Source organism: Telopea speciosissima, chromosome 3, assembly GCF_018873765.1.
Source record: "Telopea speciosissima isolate NSW1024214 ecotype Mountain lineage chromosome 3, Tspe_v1, whole genome shotgun sequence".
Lineage (NCBI taxonomy): Eukaryota > Viridiplantae > Streptophyta > Magnoliopsida > Proteales > Proteaceae > Telopea > Telopea speciosissima.
In genome coordinates, this window is record NC_057918.1 from 12,638,453 (window position 1) to 12,663,123 (window position 24,671).

Consider the following 24,671-nt stretch of genomic DNA (forward strand, 5'->3'; position numbering starts at 1 on the left):
GAGAGAATTAGAAATAGAAACAGAAATAGGGCACTGATCAGGAGAGGAGAGCGTGGCGGCTACATAGAAATAGAAGAATCCTGATTTGTACTTTTTTCGTCCGAAGAAATACAAAAAGAAAGGTTGAAAATGGAAACACGTGCCTTTTGGAATTAGGATTGATTAATCTTGGAAGACCAGCAGGAGGAGTGCTTCTTCTTTCTATGAGATCATTGAGATGAGATGGCCTAGCAAGAACGTACGGATCGATATATGACTGTAATTTGTGTAGCCATTGAATTGAATAGTCTATCTCATAGACTATATTTGGTAATGAATGACAAAAGGAAAACTTTCTACAAATGATAAGAAGTAAAGGGATATGATATTATATTACATTACCGCGTTTGTAAAATAACTCTCTTTCTAGGTTTCCGAGAAAGATTCAGGATTCCAACATTCGACATTAGTCTTGTTTGTGGTGTCAAGCTTTTGGCCATGAGTTCGCGTTCCCTCTTCCATGAATAGATACGTCGTAGGCCTTCTTTGATTTTGTACATTCCGTAGGTAAGGCAAGAGGGAGGAATAATTCATACTCTTCAATTGTGGAATTGTAACACCTTCTTCATACATGTATTTTTAACATGGGAAGAATTAACCCCAAGGGGTTAGTGCAGCTGATTTGGAGGGGACATGAGACTCCGCCTTAGGAAGCGATGTCTCGTGATCAATGGCAGGCTGTATGGCTCCTACATTAGGGTACGATGTCTTTTATGCGCACATCAAACATGTAGAGATTGATTTTCATTTTATCCGTGAAAATATTGTGTGTCGCAAGTTAACAGTAAACTTTTTCTCCATAACTGATCAAATTGCAGATATCATGACAAAAGGACTATAACAAGCAGAAGTTCAATTTTTTCAAGAAAATTTAAAGGTCCATTCCAACAGTCCTTCAACTTGAGGGGGGTGTATTGAACCGTTTGCGTGTGTATGTGTGCTATTTGTGTTGCCTTATCTTAATTCTTAAGTGGGGTTTATTCACTTAGATTGGGCTAATAAATCCTAGGTCTCCTTGTTTAGGTTATATTCTAATTAATTTCCTTTGTATATATATCCTTGCTATCTAGCCATACCAAATCATAATTGTAACCTTATATATTCAGCATTTACGATTGTAGAGTTGAACCATAATATAAGTCATTGGATCAAGGTTCTCCGGTGTTGAAATGTACAACTTCAATTTGGTGCACAATGTACAAGTGGTATAACAAATGAATGATCCTAGGTTGCCTGTACCATTGATTCCAAGCATGAGACTCTGATTGGTACGTACCTTAGAAATATGAAGAAAAGTCTGGTCAGGACCCCAAGGGGTCAGCGTAGTTGATAAAAGACCAATTCCTCAAATAAAAGGTAATGAGTTCAAACCACCTTGAGGTCTATCCCCCCCTAATCCCCACCCTCCTATTAAAACTCTTGGGGGAAAAAAAAAAAAAGTGTCTGGTCAGAATCCAACCCATAGAAAAAGGAGAATGAAATCATCTACACATACCGATAGGTGAATGTACATGTGAGCGCATGCCCTAGAGTTAGAGCTCTAGACCTACCAAATCCACTTTGTTCCTCTAGAACTTGTTGAGCTCATTGCCTAGCCTACTAAAGGCAACTTTAGGCCTTCATAGGGTTGTCTAAAGTTAAAACATTTGAAAATTCTCAACTAACTGCTTCATGGTTTGGGTAAATGCATGTACGTACAGACTTAATATCCAAAGAAATGAAGGAACAAAGTGTAATATTCAAGATTTAGGAAAGGAAGGTGACGCTTCCACTAAACTAATTTCAGTTAATTTTGTGTCTTTTTCATATAATGATAGTGTTGGAATTGGTCCCAATATTAATCAACTAATAGATCTCACCAACTCTTGTCGTTGACACTGATGATGAAAGCGAGTGGAAGACTTCTTGGAGGGAACAACTCTTTCTTCAGTTCAGATTAGAAAACTCAAACATTACTGCTTTACTGGTGATTTCAGTGTTGAACCTTGACTGGAATAGTAACACCACCATGGGAATGGACTAATGGTGCATGTATGAGGTACTTATCAGTCATTGCCTCGTAGGTAATCACCATTGACCGAGTCAATTTTATTAGGCAAAAGTTACTTTAGACGGTGGCTGCATCATCGATTTTAACCACATGGTGGGTAGATAGATAGGTCTACGGTTAGATTACCAACCTAAAAAATGAAGGGTGAAGGTCGGCTGTGTCCAATGAAGAGGGTGGGATGGATTTTCAGTTGTACATCCATGTATGTCCATGCACCCTATTGTAAGTAGGGATCCGGATCCGGATCCTCTACTTCCAAGTTGCTTCTACTGTCGTACGCCCCAGACATAGCAAGGCGGTAAAGATTGCCTTACCCCCGCTCGGGCAGGGATAGGGCAGTCTTTTCATCATCCCACTATGACTGGGGTGCACACGGCAGTAGGGGCAACTCGGCAATAGAGGACCCCGATGCATTGTAGTAGTCATTTCATTTTTCTAGAAAGAATTAAGATTGGTTCGACCAATTCTGATTCGCTTGATACGATTCTGATTTTAAAATCTTAGCCAAGACTCCTTAATTCGTCTTCCAGTCAAGATGCCTTGATTCTGATTTTAAAATCTCTAAAATGTTTTTGTTTTTTGATAAACCGTGTAATGAAATGATAATGACAAAGTTAAGGGAACTGATTGCAAAAAATAAAGCACCAAGTTATTCTTCACCCATGGTAAAAGAGGAATTCCTTCACCTTTCACCAATGACAATGGTGGCGTGAGATGGCTAAAGAGGAGGATAGTTATGATTTCGCTAATAAAATATTTCTTTCACTATGGGCATTGGTGGCATCGTATTGAGGGTGTCAATGAGAAATTGGAACCGAATTCCGAATCTGGATCTGAACCGAATAAACTGAATCAATCCCGATCGAATTTAATATGATTAAATCTTGGATCTGAAAATGTCTTTATAATTTAGTTCGGTTCGGATCCAAAACTAGACACTAAACCAATGATTCTAATTGAATTCAAACCGAATACCCAACTTAAATGTTAAAACTTAAAACCCTGATAGTTTATTAGTTTTAGTTTTTTAATGGTTTAAGACTCTAAGTCTAAGACTCTTAAGTTGACGGTTAACTTACCTTAGTGGCTTAGTGACCTAGTCCTTACTCTTTGCGGCTTAGTAAATATCAATTAGATTAATATTCTTTTTTCAATTAAAATATTTTATTAAAATTTTAACCAAAGTTATCCTAAACCCCAAACATCTTTTGGCCAGAGAATGAGTATTTGTCTTGTACCTTGAATATCATAACCGAATGAGAATTGAATGGAATAACCGAATTTAAACCGGACATAATAACTGGATATAGTAACCGTATAAGAACCAAATTGTAATCAGATCCAAACGGGAACTATGAAGGTTAGGAATGAGTACCAAATTTCATGATCGAAGCAAGACTTGATCTGGATTTGGATCACACTAATACTCCTTGGAATCAAACTGAATGCCCGATTCCGAATTGATTTACATCCTTACATCAAATGGCTCAATGGGAAGGATAGTTTAGACCTCATAAATAAGGGCAATTTGGATCCTCTACTATCGAATTGTCCGACAGGACCGTGCTGTGCAGACACAACAAGATAGGAAATGATCACCTTACCCCTGCCCGAGTGGGAGTAAGGCGGTCATTTCCCGTCTTGCTGTGTCTGCGCAACATAGTCTTGCCAAACAACTCGACTGTAAAGGATCATGATCCAAATAAGGGTGGGAGTGTAACGATGATTCAAGAGTCCGATCAAATGGTCACTTCAACGATGAGCACAGGTGAAGGAAAACTTTCGAGGATGTAGAAACATGGGAAATGCTGAGCCCGCTTGATAACCTTACGAGAAACAGTTTTTTGTTTTTGTGTTTTTTCGTTCTGAGAAACGGAAAAACACCTAAAAATCGTTTGATAACGAAGTGTTTTTTGTGATTATTTTTGGAAACATAAATCAAAATTTATGCTCCCTGGAAGACTTTTCTTGGTTGAAAATTGGAAAAATGTGCCCGATAAAAACTCCTATATTCGTTCACTATGCTCTTTTGTAAAATTCGAAAAATGTGCCAAACATATCTTTTTGTTAACTTTAAAAAAAAAAAAAAAAAGGTTTTGCTTGTTTTCAAGAACAGGTTTACCAAGCGGGTCAAAAACGGTTTCTCAACACAGAAAATGAAAAAAACTGTTTTGTTGTTTCTCAGCACATAATCAGAACAGAAACACCCGTAACGTTTTCAAACGGGCACGCTAATTCCACTTCCACTTTTGCTAGGTAGCCACTCCCCAAGTTAATATTAGGCAAAAATCGTTTTCTTTCTCCTCACCCCAATCCATTTTTTTTTGTCATCCATTATTTATAATTAATAAAAGGGAGAGGGTGCAGGGTTTGGCACGCCCACTAACTTTCTTGGGGCTAGCGGCTGTGCCAATGGAGAGTGTGGGATGTAGAGGGCAGGGGATCATTTCCATTGCGGTGTGAAAGGACTCAGGCTGGGCAGAACCCCGGTGTGCCCAATCTTTACCCTTGATAAAAATTATGAGGTTGGAATCTACCGGTAATCAACTCAGCAAGCAATTGTCTTGAAGTACTATATTTGATCAATACATAAAAAAAACTCACATTTTATCCTAATAGGCTAGTATGCCAAATCAATTGAACCGCAACTTGTTCTTAGGCTTGACGATCACGGGTGTCAAAGCCTAGCCCAAGCCGGTAACATCGATCGAAACGACAAAAAAAAAATTTGGATCGAACTGAATCGATCTTCATCGGATTGATTTTGGACTTGGGTATGATGGGACCAGATGAAAATCAGACCATACTGAACGGCTCGATATCCAAACCGAAAATTGGATCAAATGAAACCAATAAAAAATTGAATGGAAAAATTACTTGTACACCCCTTAGGCTATTGTTCCTTTTTGGGAAAATTTCACGAACACCCCCTAAAAGTATCCAATATCTCAAAAACTTACCATACTTGGCCAAAATGTCACAGACACCCCCTATTTGTATGAATTTATTTCAATTTAGTCCACTCCGTTAGTCTCTGCAGTTAAGTGTCTGTTAACTTTTTTAAATGGTGAAATTACCCTTACCACAGTGAAATCCCTATAATACCCTTAATGATGAATTAATGATGTTAGAAGTTAGTTTTTAGAAAAAGACAATTTTGCCCTTGTTTTTATTCAATATTTTTTTTTATTCCTTTTTTCTCCCCTTCTTCTCCTTCTCCTTCTGTTGTTTCTTCCGCCGCCACCACCACCACCGCCACCCCCTCCAGCCCTCCTTCTATGTCCGCACAATTTCCTCCCCATTTCTTTGCACCACAATCGAGAATGGATTCCAGAGAGATTGAAAAAAAATGATGGCAGCTAATGGATTTTGATTCTGTGTTGGGTTTGGAAAAATGGGAATAAAAGAAAAGAAATAGGGATCCGATGGTTATTGGAAGGGAAAATGGAAAAGGAAATCAAAGACATGATGGGATCAGAAATGATAAATTAGTTGAGGATGGGTGTGGTCATGGCTGGAATTCAGATTGGGGTTTTGTTTAGACAAGGATGTGGGTTAGATTACAAGTGAAAAGAAATGGAGAGGAGAATCGGTGATGGTGGGATGAGGGTTTTTAGAATGAAAATGATTAAAAAAAAAAATAAAGAGAAAAGAATAGAGATGAAAGGAGAAATAGGGGTTATTGGAGATGATGGCGGTTTTAGCAGAGATGGGTTTTGAGAGAGGGTCGGTGATGGGGTTTCGGAAATGGAAGATGTATTTGCCTTGTTTTGTCGCCCTTCTTCAGTTCGCTTTCAGCCATGGGTGGAAATGGAAGTCCGGTCATCTTCTCGTTTTGTCGCCCTTCTTCAGTTCGCTTTCTCCTTGCCTTGCCGCTGGTAATGGTCACCGTAACCGAAGCAGGTGATGGTCACCAGAGCCGGTGCCATAGAGGGAAGAAGATGAAATGATAATTTTGTCCTTTTATTTAAATAACTAAGGGATAAAATGAATATTTCACCTTTGGGTACTAACTGTGCTTAACGTTTGGGGTGTCTGTGAAATTTTCCCTTCCTTTTTTCAATACCTCTCATTTTTCAAAACCATACTTGAACACCCCCTCCATTTTACTATTTCAGTATTTCTTAGTCAATCACCATTTAGTGATGACATCATAAGTTAGAAAAATCCTAAATACCTAAATTACCCTCCAAGACTAGTGAAGTGACCATTTTACCCTCTTCTTCTTCCTGCAACACAAAAACTAGCAGAGGTGACAAATATTGAGATAACTGCTTCCCTGTTCAGTAGGAAAAACCTGCAATTGAAAATCCAAAACCCAGCCCTAGGGTTTCACTTTACCGTTTATTGGCACCATCGGTGTAGCTCGGTGAGGCAACTTTACCTTTTCGAGGTTAGGAAGATCCGACCATTCTCTCTCTCTTCTCCGGCGGTGACCCTCTTCATCTCTGCTGCTGCTCCTCCAGTGGTGACGGTTGAAGAGATTCTTCTCGCTGTTCTTGTGTTTGTGATTTTATTCGTACCTCAATCATCTCTCTCTTCCGATCTTGGTTTTCAAGGACCACCAATTCTGAACACTGGAATGATCGGTGAGGGCGTGAAACCATGGAAGACGGGATACAAAGAAGAAGAGAGATTGGAGCCAGAATTAGAGCATGTAAAAGCTTGAAGAACCCCTTCATAATCATCTCTCTTCCGATCTAGAATTTCTTCTTGGTCTCTTAGCTCCATTGATAGATCACCGTCCCCTGTGAAAGCTTTGAAGAACCCCGAAATGTTTAGTGGTTTGGGTGGATTTTTATTGAGATTTGAACCATTTTGGGGTTCTGGTTTCACTTTATCTGTTTCTTTATTCAAAGCTAACTTCCAACTTGAAAAATGTTATTTGGGTGACCTGGGCATTTGAGGGCAAGTGTAATTTTACTTCACAAGTTTCAATTGAAATTGTGACAAGGGTAAAATGGATTTTTCCATTCAACCACTAACATAGGTTTCAGCTAGTGTCAAGTAATTGTTTAAAAAGATTGGTGTATTAAGAAAACGGGCAATAGTCTAAGGGATGTACAAGAAATTTTCCCAAAATTGAGTAATAGGTTATGAATACGTGAATTGATTATCGGTTGATGCTATAAGAGGAACTATTATAAATTAATGAGTATGAGGTCATGAATATGAAAATTGATATGTAAGAATGTTTCCTTTGATCTCCTTGTTTACTATACAAAATTAGTTGGACATTTAATTGAATGATTTGATAATAAGGTTCATTGTGTGATTCCAATATTAGATATTTTCTCATCCATTGATTTCAATATTAGTAATAGTCCCCTTATAATGATAAACAATGATTTCGGCTACAAACTCTATTCATCTATTGATTTCAATATTAGTTATCTTCACCTTGGAATTCAGTCCTCTCATTCCAATTACAATATGAACATATCAGATCAATTTATCTATTCTTGGTTGTTTACTTGTTCGACTTGGGAAGATAATTTAAAGTGTTTTTATCAAATATTTCCTCACTATATAAGTTATGAATGTACGATTTCATTACGGTTTAAACCCGAAAATAGATCAATCTAAACCAATATGAACCCGATACTAAAAAGCCAAAATAAACCAAACCAATTATTTCCTTGCTATAGGTTATGAATGAAAGATTTCATTATGGTTGCGAATTCTTTGCCCAAAGCACCGAGAAACTCGAAGAACTTGACATGTGGGAAGAAACTCTATAACATTGAGGAAAAGTATATCTCCTCCAGTTCCCCGCCAGCCTAATTCCCTAGTGCCTATAATAGGGGGTGGACCCCACCCAGACTGAGTGTTCAGGCAGGGGTAGGGTGGTCATTCCCCCCCCCCCTTTTATTACAGAAATTGAGGGAACTAGGCCGGACAAGGAACTGAAGAGAACAAAGATCCGTAACACCGAAGTTGGGCTGGGTTTAAGAATGGCAGTAAATTGAGAGTTGGGCTGAATGCACGAGAACGGCTCCCAGCTATTCAAATGGAATCCACTTCGTCCCGCAGAATAGATTCCATCTGAACAGCTGAGAGCCGTTCACGGAACGTGAGCTGGACTCGTAGTTTGAGATCTTTGTCCAAATAATGGTAAATTTGTCATCGAAACGTACAAAAGCAAAAGCTTATCCACAAGAATCGACAAACTACAAAATCAACGGCTACATTTCATTACCCCAACGATCAGTTGGGTTGAGAAGGGAAGTCCGCCAGAGAGACTGAACTGAAAAACTCTGAAAGGAAAGCATGGTCATGGCGTCCCTCCTCTCTCTCCCTTCCTCCTCTTTCTCCTCATCTTGCTCTTCTTCAGCTTTACTTTACTCTGCTAAAGCTCAATCTTTCCCAAGAAAGGGGCTGACTCTTCATCTTACAAGGTTTCTCATTGTCAATTCACTCAGCTCACCGGGAAGTGAGACACTTCCACCAGCCGTGCAGAACTTCTGGAAGTGGGTTTGTGACAAAGGAGTGATCTCGGCTAAATCTCCGCCTGTAATGCCCGGAATTGTACCGGAAGGACTGGGTCTGGTTGCTCAGAGGAATATATCTCGCAACGAAGTGGTTCTTGAAGTACCCAAGAAGTTTTGGATAAATTCAGACACTGTAGCCGCTTCTGAGATTGGGAAGGTCTTTGGTGGATTAAAACCATGGATTTCTATAGCTCTGTTTCTTATTAGAGAGAAGGCGAGGGAGAATTCACCATTGCGTTGTTACCTTGACATCCTTCCAGAGACCACAGATTCCACCATATATTGGTCAGTGTGGCTTACCTCTTGGGGTATTCAGTGTGGTTTTTTCAGTTCTGAAAACAAAATTTTAGAGGCTTATTTATGGAAGGCTATTCTCAATTTTCTTGGAAAATTGAAAAATCTCTCTTCGGCTGTTAATAAGTGTTGTTTGATGTCTCCAGTGCAGGTCAGAAGAGGAGCTTTCTGAACTTCAGGGTTAGTATGCTTTTTCTTGCTTCGACCTTCTGTTTTCTCAAAATGGCAACCATTTGTAAGATAAACATATCAGCTTGCTAGTTATTTCAAAGGTTTCCATTTCTGATGAAACGACCAAAAGATGGAAGTTTGCTTCCTACATTTGCTTACTACAGTATGTTGCAGAATCAAATTAGTCTTATGGGGCCGAAGTATAGTTTAGATGAATTAAGTGGATAATGGACACCACAATCTAATTTGGTGGATTTTTGCCACTCCTTGTTATGCAATATATGAAAATTGAACTTATGCAGGGACCCAACTATTGAGCACAACCTTGGGTGTGAAAGAATATGTGCAAAGTGAATTTCTTAAAGTCGAGCAAGAAGTCATACTCCCTCAAAAGAATCTTTTCCCTACTCCTATTACATTGGATGACTTCCTCTGGGCATTTGGGACTCTCAGATCAAGGGCATTTTCACGGCTTCGAGGCCAAAATCTTGTTCTAATTCCTGTTGCAGACTTGGTAAGATCTCTGTCTCTTTCTTCGAGTTGTTCTAGGCCAGAATTCTAGATAAAATCCGAACTTGTATTCAAGAATAAAAGCATATCTGCATAGGGTTAAGTTCTTCAAATATAAAAAATATTGTATCAAATCAGATTTTTCATCAAAGCGAACAAAAGAAATAGAATGATTTCGAATAAACAAGTTTATTAGTTTCCCCTGAGATGTTTCAGTCGAATCAATTATCTTTTGGACTCCACATCCTCAATGCATCTGTTTTCTTGCTCAGATCAACCACAGTCCTAGCATAATTACAGAAGAATATGCTTGGGAGTCCAAACAAGCAGGTCTCTTCTCCAAGGATCTCCTGTTTTCTTTGCGGACACCAGTTTATGTCAAGCCTGGTGAGCAGGTGAAATTCTTATAAATTTGAGTTCCTATAGCTGCAAAAACATTCTGATATTTCATTAAACATAATGGAATAATTGATAAAACATTGGGACATGTTTGTGTCTGTGTAACACAACAAATCAACTGAGGAATCTTTATCCCGAAGGATGCAAAATACTTGGAAGCAGCTATGCAATTCTTCAAATGGACCAGAAAATGAATTGTAATACTAAAAGTTTAACATATCAATGTTAAAGTGTCGTTGCATCCAAATCTGATGTGATAGACATGTTGCTGGTTTCTGTTAAAGAGATACTACTATATAAAATAACTGTAAGAACTGCCATGAATAACACCAGTTTCATTAGTCTTGATGATACTATGACAGTTAGGATGGTTTTTTGACAGGTCTTGATCCAATATGATATTGGCAAGAGCAATGCTGAGTTGGCATTAGATTATGGCTTTATTGAATCAAGACCAGAACGCAATGCATATACCCTGACACTGGAGATTTCTGAGTCAGACCCTTTTTTCGGAGACAAACTTGACATAGCTGAGTCCAATGGTCTGGGTGAAACTGCTTACTTTGACATCATTCTGGGTTGTTCTCTCCCACCAGCAATGCTTCCGTATCTACGGCTGGTGGCTCTTGGAGGAACCGATGCTTTCCTTCTTGAATCTATATTCAGAAACAAAGTTTGGGGTCACCTTGAGTTGCCTGTTAGCCGCGCCAATGAGGAGCTTATATGTCGAGTAGTAAGAGATGCCTGCAAGTCCGCACTCTCTGGCTATCATACTACCATTGAAGAGGTAAGGAGACTTTCTCTATTTAATTTATAATATTCTCTTTGACAAAAGAATATGGTCCTGAGTGACATTCAATTATTATACAGTACTACCAAGTATAGGCATTGACACAGCAATGAAAAAATAAATATGGGTTCCTTTGTACAGTTATCTTGTGCCACATTATGGATAAATGCGTAGACCAGTAAATCTAGCTTCAATTCTTTTGATATTCCATTTTGTCACTTGCTTGAGCCAGACTCAATACATGAACCATTCAGACTCCCAACACCTGCATCCATACCATGTAACATAGGCAATGACAAATGGATTCATGTTTTAAGGATGTTTCCGTCAATTTGTGAAATAGTTAGAGACTCATCAAATCAGTTGAATTTCACATTGGCTCATTCATGACAAGCCAACCTGTGCAACTTCAACTCCGTACTCCTGTTATATGGTTTTCCAAGGTCAGTTGGAAAACGTCTTTAAGAGATGGAAGCCATATTTACATTCTTCCAGGGGTAATATTTATTATTATAAACCAACATGGATCAATAAAACTAAATCTTAGTATAAATGTGTAGTTTTACTGGATACATGAATGCGGTTTGCAGGATGAGAAGCTAAGGAACGGAGTGAACCTGGTCCCAAGGCTTGAAATAGCAGTTGGAATAAGAGCTGGTGAGAAGAAAGTATTGGAGCAAATTGATGGGATATTCAGGGAGAGGGAGCTGGAGTTGGATGTGTTGGAATACTACCAAGAAAGGAGGCTCAAAGACCTTGGGCTGGTTGGAGAACAAGGAGAAATCATCTTTTGGGAGTCCAATTAGGGTATGGACTGTGTGTGTGTGTGCTAATTTTGGTGAACGACTATAGAAAAAACAAAACAAAAGAGAGAGAGGAGCTGGAATCATAAAATGATACAGTGAGGTGTTTAAAGAGTAGTGTTAAGAAGGCTTTTGTTTGGATCATTTTTTTGTCTTGAGTAGCAATGATAATTGGATATTTCTTAAATAATTTAGTCCAAAGCATCTTACAGTAACTAGTGTAAATACCTAATGGACCTTAGCTTGCATACACATGCATGCTCACTAATCCATTTTCTAGACTCTTGATCATTAATGTAGGGGGCAAAATGCATTGCCGTGCATAAAACCTTTTGCCCCTACAAACGGTCGTGCCTTCACCTGTTGAATGGGGGAGAGAGGAGTATATGTTATACATGGCCGTGTTAAAAACTGGGTCCTAACATAAATGTGAATTCAAATGCATTCTTACTTTCCAATGAAGAGCTAGAACTTGTAAAAGTTTCTGAAGGGGAAAGCTTTGGAGGTGTAGTTCAGTTTTCACCTCTTCAAAATGCCTATGGAAGTTTAGCTGTTAAAATATGCCCGAAACTTCATACAGAAAGGAATACGAATTGCAAGGGAAAGAGGAGGGGTTTGGGGGAGAAGTTCCCTTTAAAACCTATGTTTCTCTTCTATCTGACAGCTTCGGCAAGGGATGAACCCATCTTAGCTGTCTTTTTCTAGTTTTCTAGTTTTGATTTAATTTTACTTTTCTTCCCATTATTTCTCTTGCGACCAGATAGAACCTATGCTCTGTTTTAGTTGCAAATGAAATTAAAGGAATAGAAAGAGAAATTTTCAAACCTAAAAAAGAAACTTTTATAATCATTATTTCACATGATTATATTATAATTTCAGTTAATTCTAGATTATAAAAATTCTCTTTACTTTAAATCTAAATCCCTTAAATTTGAAATGTAGAATAAAAATTGCATCTAAAAAGATTCATTACTAAATATGATAAGAAATTTAAGTAATTTATACAATCATATTAAATAATGGAATCAAATGGAACACCTTTTTTCAAATACGCAGATTCTTAGTCTTATTTTCTCAAACTGCCATCATCATTGAAACTTGAAAGGTTCTTTTCTAATTGGTAAACTCGTTAAGATTAGTTGTTTGCCGGTACCCCACTGAGTACGAAGTCAAGGGTTGTCTCCACTCTCCGCGCTCCAGGCCTAGGAAAGTTAGGCAATTTCGGCCAACTCTTCTCTAGAATCGTCATATAAAAAGGAAAACAATTTCTCCAATTCTCCCATTATAAGGGATTCCAAGCTCAGGTAAACAACGAAGCAATTCTGTTAAGACTTACCAATTCCAAAACACGATGGAGCCATAACATCTGGAATGCGTTTCTCCAAATTTATTTAGATTCATTCTATCAAATAAAATACGTTAAATTATGTAAATTAACAATTAACAAAAAATAAAAAATATTAGGATCACAAATTGACATATTAACAAAAGAATGAAAGATAGTACCAGGACTCGTGTGAAATTTAAGAACATCAGCTTTCTTTTCTTTCAGTAACTTACATGGCTGATCAAGTAGGGAATACACTTGCATTAATCGATGCCATGTCATAAACAGGGTTCCTAGTTCCCATCTTGCGATCTGCGGGAGAGGAATTATGGAATTTACAACCTCCGAGCCTTAGATTTACTCGGACCTTATTGGATAACACTTGAGTTAACTGGACTTAATAATCCAATGCAATCTGTCCTTATGCAGAGACACTCTTGCGGGTTAGCATAGAAATAATCTTCCTCCTTTGGCTTGTCCACAATAACTCTCCGGTGAGCAGGTTGTCCTACACTTTTCTCATGTGCCAACCTAACAGCAATTACAAACTCTTTCCATGAAAGTGTCCTATTCTGGTGCAAATCAAGCAGCTCAACAAGCCTTTTTCGATCCAACAGGATGGTCTTCTTAAACCCAAAGTACCTGCACAAGAGGTAGTTCCAAACTTCAATCTTGCATGATCTACAGTGGTGTAGAGTTTTACATGTCCACCTAGCTGAGAAATTAACACCACCCCCCCCCACAAAAAAAAAAAAAAAAAAAAATCTTGACTCTGCAAATTCTACCAGCCAAACAGCATAAGATGTATATTGGTCATTTGGGTCTAAGAAAACAACTGTAGTCACTAATCACTGTTGACTTCAGACTACATTGCCATGGTCTCAGCAGTCAGCAGCACCCATTAAGATTGTAAGGTGTTTGTGCCGAAGGAACACAGCCATTTGGCTCACAGCCAAATATTTCAACTGCACAGAGTGTTGCTCTGAAGTGCCAACACACTCAGGAACACCTTGTGCAGCCCAGATGTGCAGCATGGATACCTGTAGCATGCCAGTAACCCACAAACATGGATTATAACAACAGTTATAAGCATAAATATCAGCAAAACATATGAATAAAAAACAAGCATGGTTTGAGCATTAACCTGCGGTGACCTTCAACAAGTTTCGCCATGTTTCCATCATAAGTGGGGATGAAAATGTCACTAGCAACTGAAACCATAAAATCCAAGGCTGCCATTTGAGAAGAGTGGTTCTGGAATTGTTGCAGATCCTTTGGATCTAATAGCATCTCCTTTTTCACCTAAAATACCAGTGATCCAAATCAAAGATTAGAATATCAAATTTCTTTACTTTGTTGTTGAATGAAAGCAAGTAATGCCCATTACTACACTGAATTGAGTACATTGTCCTCCATATATTGTAAAAAATGGAGCATTGGATTTTACAGGTAGGATCATCAGGTAGTTCACATAATTCATCTCCCAGTAAGGGAGGGTGGGGAAGCATTGCTATTAAATGGTGGTCTCAGACATGCAAGTTGCCTTGCCACGCCAAAGGTGGAGAAAATGAACCCTCATGTACCAACTGATCTATCACCCTCATACTTTTCAGGCCAAAGAAAAACTGATTTAACAAGTCAGCAAAATCTACCCAAGTGAATGAGCAGATACAGTGTACTATTAAAAAAGTCCAACAATATGAAGGGTGGCAATAAACTCACAATCCGAGGAAAAACATCTTTTAGTGCAGCAAGCCTCCGTTTGCTACCATATATCTCACCAGAAGCAATGTAAATATAAGTGTCCTTCTGGAAGCCTAATGCTTGCAAAACTAAAGCAGCTTCCTCTGGTGTAAGAGGGCACAAACCTAGGGATCTCCTCTCTGCAGATACTATTTCTTTCTCTTTCCACCAAGGATATGCATATCTGAATGATTTACAACAAAATAATAAAAACAAAAAAGAATTTAACTGTGTTTCATCTTTTGAATTAGTAATGGTATAATAAAAGGGTATTTATATCCTCTGATAATATAGAAAGACAGATTTTCAGAACCGTTAATGTACACAAGAGGAAGTAAAATTTTCAACTCTGATTTGATGAACTGGAATAGTTTGTTGAATAAATCATGGGCATGCCTCCAACAACTGTTCTCTATTTCAAAACTCAACAAGTGCCATAAACCAAGGAAATGCCAATGCCACCAAACCTATAATTTCATAAAGAATGCTCTCCAAAAAGGCATCCATGTAACTCAAACAATCAAACAAGACATTTTTAATCATCGGACCTCCAATAATTAGGAGTTGCCTTGGCATTTCTTTAGATTAAAGGTACAGAAAGAAGAGCTGACTTATATAGATGAAAACTGAACACTTTGTAGTTCCTGCCATAGTGTTATAGATTTACAGAGGATATGGGACCATGTGATGGATCCCACATGGACCCTCTCCTTGACAGGACATCTAGTAACACAAGAGCTAAGAATCCCTACAAAAGAAATAAGTCAGCAACAAACCTCATCCTCTTCAGCTCCTCTGCTTCTTCTTCAGTGCAGCCTTGAGTACAACCTGAGAAAGCTAACATGTCCATCTCATATCTCAGATGCAATGCTACAAATGATCCCCTCTGTTGAAGAATTTGAACCAATTTGTGCCCCAAGGCCTCAATCTGAGGAGTGAATTTCAACGCCTCAAAATTAACACGGCACCTGAGCATCTGAAGGTTGATAGGGAGCTCATTATTTGCCAGACGTGTATCTGTTTTAATAAAGTGAATCACTTTATACCTGCTTAGAAGTGGCAAGATCTGCAGGATTGATGAAAAATCATCAATTAAAATGGAGCGCCATGCAGTTGTTGGTATCAATCATTAGAGGAATCATCAACTATGGGAAGCATAGTCTGAAACTTAAATCGGTCAAACAACACAACTAAATATCAGGCAGATTCATGACTCATTCGTCACACAAACTCGATATTTCAAAACTAGTCAAATCAAACAACTTAAATCAGTAATATTCAGTCTGATTCAATCAGTGATTATACTTTTTAATAACCAGTTTCTCAATATTTCTTATATCTTACTATATTGAATTAGATAGAAAAAGGGAATAGCTGTGTCACCTGTTTCCACCATGTCTCTCCCACAAGTTATCAATCTATGGCAACTATCTGCTCATTTCAGGGGCATAATTTATTGGGAGCTCAACAAAAGGATTGTAGCATTCGATCAGTGAACAGAAACCCTGATTTGGTTTAGCCAATTCAACTTTGACTGGTTCTCAACTAAAGTAGCTAGGATATGCTGAGTTGCCCAATCTATAGCTAACTTGGTTCAGCCTCGGCTGATCATGATCTGGTCCTCTGGATTATTAAATCCTTCATGAAGACAGAATCTTCTTAACCAAGTTTTTATAGTTCACTCTTCCACTATAATAATATATTTATATAGACACTATACTCAAATTCTTTCTCAGGAGGCTAAATCTTCTATAGATTTCACATGACTGGGTACCCAGCACCAACCGTGCTGGTATCATTTCAGAACCAATGCAATTTTGGCCACGTGGCAGTGAATGTTGGCACCCAAGCTTTGAAATCATGTAATTCATGTCATCATCTAATAACATCTTAATTTTCAATCCATCTAAATACTTCCATGTAACTTATAAAAAAATATATATTGCAAAAGAAAAATGTTTGAAAAGAAATTCTGCTTGAAAAACAGGGACTGTCTAAGAACAATGGGAAAAGCCCCAAACATGGCAAATTATATGGTTGAGGTAGGCCACTAGATTTAACATTGTAGCTTTATACACAGAATTTCCCATCTATGCAATCCCATGGTCAAAATGACCAACAAAGAAAGCCACATGGCAGAAATTTGTGTTGGTTACAAAAAGTAACAGCAATATTGATACCTGAAACATTTCTCTAAACCTTATTACTGTAGTGACTAGTAAATTCCCGAATTTTTTATTCAACTGCCACTGGGGAATTCAGTTCCTCTTTGTAGATTCTAAGAGGATCCATGCGGATCCCCTATTGAAAATTATCCTTTCTCCTTTTTTCTTTCTTATGATTTTGACAAGTGTTTTTTGTGATATACAATCTTTTGGCCCTACCCAACATATCAAACACCATTCCAATAATGTCACTAAAATTCCTAGGCTTCTTATTGTTCCAGAAGCCAGCTTCAATTTATGGTTACCCTTGTTTTCCAACACCAAATAGGTAAAGCTAAGGACCACAAACACCGTTTTCCCCTGACTGGTTACCTTAATAAAGACCTTTTAATGGGGGGTTTTCTAGCACCTAAGGATTCAGGATTAAGAAAACCTCATTTAAACCAGAATCGCAGGAAATTAGGAGTGAAACTAGATTTCAATAAGGCAAGTATGATCTGGCTATAATTCTGGTCAAAATTCCCAGGGCAGACAGAACTGTTCTGCAGAAATTGATAGAGATCCGATGATCAAATTCTTAGGATCTGAAAATTCCTTCTTGAAGAAAGAATTCCCAAATCAGAGAATCAAGGAAAGATTCACAAACCAGATTAGAGATTAATCTCAATACTAAATAACAAGCCTAATGATAGCCAGAAAACTGAGATCAGACTTAGAAAACAGATATTGAAAATTGATTAAACTGAAATCAGACTTCTAGTAGGAAAACAGGAAATAAAACCAAAGATTGAAATTTGAAATTTTAGGCAATTTTTTAACAGAAACCGATGGTTAAGTGAAAACAGATCTGAAATCCAATGGCTGGATTTGAAGTTTCAGAAAATTCCTTGTTGGAGTTGGAATTCAAGAAACTTGAAAAAGATTGGATTTTTACATTTGAACAAAATCAGAACTTTTAAGAGAATTGTAAACAGAAGTTCAGCTACCCAGATAAATCAAGTAAGCATCAGATTTAAGTCAATAAGAAAAGTGCGCAGCAAATAGAAAGTTGCAGATCTAACCTGTTCAATTGAAGAAGAATAGACGATATGACAAAAAGAAGAGGGGGTATGAATCAGTAATCACATCCGATCCTCTGAGTTGGCAACCCACCAAACCCAAGCTTGGAATTCCACCAAGCCTTCACTGCATCTCACAACAAAACAGACCTCTGAATCTCACAGAACCAAAAGGAAAAGCCAATTTTCATTCATCAAATTCCTGTGGCAGGCTGAAGCCCCTTACAACCTTATATAAAAGACTAAAAAACAAACTCAAACTAAGTTTAAAACTCCTCCAGCCAATAAATTGCTATGAAAGTAGTCTTCACTGACTCAAACTCTGCATAAAATAAAGGAAAGCAGCTTAACATGAGACTGGACACATGGAGTCCCTAATCTAGCCAACTACTAACACTTAATAACAACTAGAAATAAATGAATATGACTCTAACAAGACCCCCATAACTTAAGTAATTATTAAATCCTGTATTCCTTCCTCCTACCCATATTTTAGACCCATTAAAGTAGCCTGTTACAAAGAAAACTCATTGGATCAAAGGCCCAACATATATGTAACTCAACAAAAGGTTTATGATATCCACTAAAATAATCTCATGTCTGTGTTCTATCTGTATCACCTTTCAGAGTAAGAAAATAACTGAGACAAATCAGGGGAGATTATTTTCATTTCTCTAAACAAGGCACAACCACAGAGATTGAGGTAGATCCCCAACAGGGGTGCAATCATTTCCAGTAGATAAATTAGGAAGTACAGAAAGTTATCAACCACGAAAAAAAAAGAGTACAGAAAGTTGCAAACCTTCTCCAAGTAATATTTTTCACTCGACCAGCTCACTGGTGGCATCACTAAAGGTTTATATGCAGTTTTCCTACTAAGCCTCTTTGGCATCCTCCTGATGATTTGGACTTCATCTCTCAAGGAATTAATGAAGTGTTTCACATTAAATATGTCACCAAAATTGCTGCCAGTAAAAACCACAGAAGTTACCAGTTTCCCCCTTTTATAACCAATAGCTGCAACATAATGACATTCAGTTACAGACTTTCCAGACCAGTTAAATACCTGGGGTCTGCCCAGAAAGAAGTCTTGTCAAGCTCTGGAACAACCAAGGTGAGGTTCAAAAGCCGAGCAACTGTCACCATGTCACAGATCTGAAATGATAAATGATGATTAATAACACAGCATATCGATGGGGACAGCCAAGCCACAAGAAGCAAAATGATGATGAATACAAACCCCAGCACGCATTTGATTCAAGCCTCCATTGCAAGACACTTTAAGATAACCATTGCTTTTATAGATTCCTGCAATGTGCATTGTTAAGGCATTAATTACTGCCTAAGAAGCAAAGAGGTTTTTTCTACTTTTCTTTACTTTTCTTTTTATTAAAGAAGCAAAGAGTTTCACAATAGCCTCCAGGGCCCTGGGTACGCCAATAGGATGTTTTCATTAGTAAAATTGTCAATAGATTTACATATGGAATATTCATTGTGGAAGAAAATAGTAATCCACATCTTCACTGGCAGTATAAAACAACTATTGGCGACCGTGCGAGTACAAAAGATTTTATAATAATGAGAAAGATAACCAAAGAGTTTAAAAGCCTCTCAAGTCTATGATAATATGGGTACAGCCAACTGACCTAGACAATCGATCAGATGGGCATAGCCCAAAATTCTCAAAGAATGGATAAGCCAACCCACAAGATGGACTGTAGTAATGGAAACTTATACACGATGCAGAAAACAAAGCGAAACAAAAGGAAAGAGAATCAAACAACCACAATGCAAGGATATACGTGATTCGGCAAGGTCCCTACATCTACGGAGAGATGAGCACAGTTTCATTAGCAATGGAGAAAGGGTTACAAGCTCTCATCCTCATGCCTCTTTGTGTTTACAAAGAATTCCCCGTAGCCCTAACCCCCATCACTAATAATTTAAAGGGAAAACAAAGAGTTACAAATTTCCGTAATTAACCCCATGTAAACCCTAAAAATTTTCAAGGGAAAGTGTTCTCTGTCCGGGAGCATGGCTCTTGCTCACGCGTGGGGCCAATGGGAGAACACCTGGGGGCATCAAGCGGGGGTCAATTGTGGATATCATGGGGGGCGGGGCGGTAATTCGCCCCCCCACCCCAATGTGTCTGAGCGCATGGCACACACTCTCGGACAGAGTTCTTTTTCCCAATTTTCAAACCTTACAGGCTTTTAAGCCCACAAACTAAACTACAAAATACAAGACATCAACCCTCAACATGAACTTCCAGTGAAAATTGTAAGTTTTCATCACTACCCCATAGGTAGCCAGGAGGTACCACAGACTCAGTCCATCAATTAGATGAGGATACCTCCATGCAACATGTAAGTCATTCACCCACATTCTAAGCATATAAAACCCTCCCACAACAGCTAGTAAGAAATAAAATCAACGAATTTAAGGCTAAGATATACATCCTTGCAAACACCAGCAACACAATTCTCTCAATTCTGTTCGCATGTGAAAGAAGGTTAATTCCCATCTAATTTCCTACCAATCCATCCATTGTCACTCTGATGCATGAAATTTTGAGATGAGATATGAATTACCATAATTTTCAGCCTTCATTAGGGTCTCAGCTCTCTCAAATCCCTTGGACTCTTTGGTATTAAATTTCATATGCAGAACTTTAAACTGTACAATTTTATGCTTCTCCAGTCCACTTGAATGAAATCCCTCCCCCAAGGGGAGTATTAACATTTAAACATCTTAAAAGGCTCATGATTGAGCCAAACCATTTAAAAGAATACCTAGTAACTCTTTAAGGGGGAAAAAGAGAGAAAAAGACTTGGGGGCAATTGATGGTGGAAGGTCACTTGGCATTAGTTATTAGATATTCCGATGGCTAACCAAGATGGTGCAATCCCATGAAAATATTCACATCAGATATTCAGATTACACTAGCCAAACTCCTTAATTGATCTAGAACCATCTCCTTCCAATGGAGAGCAAGATCAAGCAATACATTATAGGACAAGCTGGTCGGGGAGGGTGATGTCAAGGAACATTTTCACATAAGGGCATATCCAATTATGTTGTTTCCTCTATCAAGTAAATACGTATGGTTCCCCTTTCACGGTTGTTTCAGTATATGTGAAAGAATGCACAATAGTTCAACAACTCAGCCTTATCCCAACTAAATGGGATCAGCTACATGGATCCTTGCCCTCCAATCAGCTCTATTCGAGATCATATTTGATACAAGGCCCAAGCTATGCATGTCTTTCCTCACCACTTCTCCTATGGTCATTTTAGGTCTACGAGTTGCTCTTTTAATTCCTTCGATCTGAATCAAGTAACTTCTTCGTACTGGAGCATCCATAGGCCTCTGTTAAACATGGTCATGCCACCTCAAACGATTTTTTCATAGTTTATCATGTATCCTTTCCCTTAAATAAATTTATGGGAAAAAAATCATTGAAAAGCAATGTGGGCTCTGTGCCCAAACACAGAGGGCGCCTGCCCCGCCTCCATGAAAGGTGGAAATCCCACCCCTGTTGATGCTTCTGCGCATGCTCTCATTGGCCCCCATACTAGCGTAGGGGCCACGCTTCCTTTCAAGGAACCCTCTCCCATACTTCTATAAGAATAAAATAAATAATTTCACTGCTAAAGCAATAATAGTCAGTGATAACTGTTTTGGTATCGAAAGGTCTACACTTTGTTGTAGGGTGTTACACCCTAACCCTTGTATGTCACCTCACACAACTGGGAAATCAACCCAGCTGCTAAGAGATGTCAGAAAAACAAGTGTTGAAGGCTGCACTTGGGAATAAGAATCATTTACCATTTTCTACGAGGTCTTAAGTTTTAGAAAGAGTTTTTTTTTTTTTTTTTGGGCTGGGTGGGGGAGGTGGGGGAGCACTTTCATAGACCTATAGGGTAGCAAGGGATAAAATGCTAGAGTTTTGGAGTGCATCGATCCTCAAACCCACATATAAACACTACCGACTGAGCTGACAGTGTTTGAACCATGAAGGCAAGAAACTCCCAAGTTTATGCCGTGCTGCAGTAGACGAATTTACTAAGGTTCAGCAATTCAACAAATGCACAATGTGGAGCAGTAGATGGGGTAAACCACACACGCATTTAAGAAGTAAATGCACCCCCTTATACCACTCTTACTATCAACATTAAAAAATGACAAATACGTATGCATTATTGTTGGCGAAAAATCCAACACCTACATACAGGGGCACAACACACGTGATGGAGGTAATGCAGGCATGCCAGAGCCTTTGACGCAGGCCCAAACGGAACTGGAAACGGCCTGTCTTAGCTTCCAACCAGAATGAAACGGCCTGTTCTAACTAACAAACCGGCCTGTTCTAACTTTCGACCGGGACGAAATGGCCTGTTCTAAATGACTAAACGACCTGTTCTAGGACGAAACGGCCTATTCTAAGATGAAACGGCCTGTTCTAAGAGGCCAGAAACGGCCTGTTCTGACTTCTAACCAGGACGAGAAGAGGATCCTTCCGTGCCTGAGTAGCTATAAGGTTTTTTAGGTAAAAGAAAATCGCGATGGACAAAGCAAAGGAAGAAGATTGAAGATCAAATTGCTTACTTGCAATCTGTATCCGTTGGAGTCATTACAACTTACAAAATCCGACATTGATGAGATTTACAACTTTATGTTTACAGTACAACTACTCTACGACTAAATCACATAATCTCACAGAAACGGATTTGATGAAGCTTCACAACTCTGCCAGCCATGGATTGATGGAGCTTACAACTTAATGTTAATGGTCGTCTTCTGAAACACGGGCCAAAAGACAAAATTGCTAAAGTTATTCTCCAAGCATCTCCCAAAAACGGTTTTGATAAAGCATCCACAACTCTGCCAGCCATGGATTGATGGAACTTGTAACTTGATGTTAATGGTCGTCTTCTGAAACACGGGCCAAAAGACAAAATTGCTAGAGTTATTCTCCAAGCATCTCCCAAAAACGGTATTGATGAAGCTTCCACAACTCTGTCAACCACGGACTGATGAAGTTTGCAACTTGATGATGACGATTGTCTTCTGAAACACGGGCCAAAAGACATGGGTGCTGGAGTTATTCTCCAAGCAAGACCTACATGAATGCCCCTTGAAACACAAGCCAAAGAGGCATCGGTGGCTGGAAGCCAACTCCAGCGAAAATTACATGACAAGATGAGAGATCTACATCTTAAATGATAAAAAAAGAAAAGATAAAAACTCTATTGTAGAGTGTTGTGTTGTTGATTGTGTCTTTCTTTTGCTTGGCTTTTGTCTTATATAGAAGACATTTACTTGGTAACTCCCGTAACCAACACTTCCACTTCCTTGTATTGAGGCCACTTTCATTCCAAAGTGCTAATCTCCTGCGCCATGTGGCCATGTGGGGTTTGTAACCTCCCACCATCTATAGTCATGGCGGGTCCCACCTTTCCATGCTGTCATTCAAAATCAAAAGGGGAACTCTTTGATGACAGCGTGCAATGCACGGCCTTAAAGCACGAATTACCGAATCCCAATTTGTGAAATTTGGGTGCAAACAATTATATCAAAATCACACACCATTCAGAAAGAAATCAACGCGTTCTTTTCTTGGATTTCCATCATTTGCAGGAACTGAATTAATAATTATAGTAAGGATTTTCTTAAAGTGTGAGGGGAAAAAAAAAAAAAAGACGATTCGGAAGCTTCCCTAGAGAGTAGAAAAAAAAAAGACTCACTTGGAGGTGGGAGCCGCCGGGGAATTGCAGCGGACTCAGTTGGAGTAGGCAGCTGCCGGGGAATTGAAGCAGTCTCACTTATAGGCAGAAGCTGCAGGTGCAGTGGAGCGGTCTCACTTGGAGGTAAAAGCTGCCGGTGCATTATTGGAGGGGTAATTGGAGAAGACCCTTCCTTACGGTGTGAGTAAGTGAACCTTGATACCTGGTTGGACAAGCCAGTCAACAACTGTGGATGCCAGAATTCCCCGAAGACAACCAGGTGAACAAAGCAAGTCCATAACAAAATGCTGGAACAGACGCGAATGAACCAAAGTTGCAAACGAGTCTTGGGAAGCACGGAGGTTGGAAGCTTATCACACCGCAAAGATAAAGCCTCCGATCTAACCTCCATATCTAATGCCCAACCCACTCAGCCGCTTCATCCGACCTTTCTCCTCAGCAATCGGAACACTGAGTCCACTGAATCAAACGAAACATAACGAAATGATCTCCAGAAAAACATCTAGCTAGGGACAAAATACATCAATGTCGAATCATTCAGCATAGGTTTCCGCAGAACTCCACTAGAAAGAAACCCTAGCTAATGTGTTCTGCAATCCCAAGGCCAAAGCTGTGACGAAACGATCGAGAGGAGAAATCGTAAGAATCGAAGCAGAAACAAAAATAAATAAATGTACTCCAATAACTGCTCTGAAGTATCGTCCCGAATCAATGAATGAAAGGGAAAAAGAAATTGGAGAGGCCAAACTGTTGAAACACGGACCCAAAAGAAAGCGAAAAAGTCTCTCTCTCACAGTCCCTCTCTGGGTCGCTTGCTTTGCTTCTCTTCTTTCCTGGTAGTTGGTTCGTCGATCACTCAATAAGAGGCAATTTTGAGAGTGTTGTTTGGAAAATAGAGACGACGCCACGCCATGATGCCAACGCTGTCGCTGACTGGAAATGAATCCTCTTTAGAATCTCGGATTCTCGGCGGGGATTTAGGTTTCGGTATGCGGTATCGGATATAACCAATACATCCGATACCGATCCGGATAGACCCTTATCGGACAGATTTACTCCTGTGTTCTTATTTTTTATTTTAGA

At 38.9% G+C, this 24,671-nt stretch overlaps 2 protein-coding genes and 1 long non-coding RNA gene across 4 annotated transcripts; 2 read left to right on the top strand and 1 right to left on the bottom strand.

The window, feature by feature from the left end:
• Positions 1-40: 40 nt before the first annotated feature.
• On the top strand, positions 41-19,841 carry LOC122654712. The gene is made up of 3 exons (XR_006331956.1): positions 41-52; positions 4,508-4,510; positions 19,686-19,841. It is a non-coding gene; the product is annotated as an uncharacterized LOC122654712 (long non-coding RNA).
• Positions 8,296-11,730, top strand: LOC122654711 (fructose-bisphosphate aldolase-lysine N-methyltransferase, chloroplastic). Its single transcript, XM_043848924.1, has 7 exons — positions 8,296-8,865; positions 9,026-9,054; positions 9,348-9,559; positions 9,828-9,950; positions 10,337-10,741; positions 11,335-11,582; positions 11,651-11,730. Exons 1-6 carry the CDS (start codon positions 8,360-8,362, stop codon positions 11,548-11,550), a joined length of 1,491 nt encoding a protein of 496 aa, XP_043704859.1. The 5' UTR covers positions 8,296-8,359; the 3' UTR covers positions 11,551-11,582; positions 11,651-11,730.
• LOC122654709 (rhamnogalacturonan I rhamnosyltransferase 1) lies at positions 13,064-24,322 on the bottom strand. 2 transcript variants are annotated; one of them, XM_043848922.1, is made up of 9 exons: positions 23,843-24,322; positions 23,589-23,794; positions 19,081-19,148; positions 18,907-18,995; positions 18,643-18,805; positions 15,394-15,683; positions 14,597-14,801; positions 14,019-14,176; positions 13,064-13,516 (listed from the first exon to the last, which is right to left on the bottom strand). In XM_043848922.1, exons 1-9 carry the CDS (start codon positions 23,977-23,979, stop codon positions 13,243-13,245), a joined length of 1,590 nt encoding a protein of 529 aa, XP_043704857.1. In that variant the 5' UTR covers positions 23,980-24,322; the 3' UTR covers positions 13,064-13,242. The 2 variants fall into 2 exon arrangements, with proteins under 2 accessions (XP_043704857.1, XP_043704858.1); XM_043848923.1 differs by having other exon boundaries at positions 23,706-24,322.
• Positions 24,323-24,671: the final 349 nt, after the last annotated feature.

Bases quoted from the DNA above. Each gene is read 5' to 3' on its own strand.
- LOC122654711 (XM_043848924.1), top strand. From the start codon at position 8,360: ATGGTCATGGCGTCCCTCCTCTCTCTCCCTTCCTCCTCTTTCTCCTCA. The intron at 9,055-9,347 runs GTTAGTATGCTT...GAACTTATGCAG, and splicing joins GGAGCTTTCTGAACTTCAGG to GGACCCAACTATTGAGCACA. The intron at 10,742-11,334 runs GTAAGGAGACTT...TGCGGTTTGCAG, and splicing joins ATCATACTACCATTGAAGAG to GATGAGAAGCTAAGGAACGG.
- LOC122654709 (XM_043848922.1), bottom strand. From the start codon at position 23,979: ATGGAGGTTAGATCGGAGGCTTTATCTTTGCGGTGTGATAAGCTTCCA. The intron at 23,795-23,842 runs TGTCTTCGGGGA...TGGCTTGTCCAA, and splicing joins ACTTGCTTTGTTCACCTGGT to CCAGGTATCAAGGTTCACTT. The intron at 19,149-23,588 runs GTGAGTCTTTTT...TGCACATTGCAG, and splicing joins CCGGCGGCTCCCACCTCCAA to GAATCTATAAAAGCAATGGT.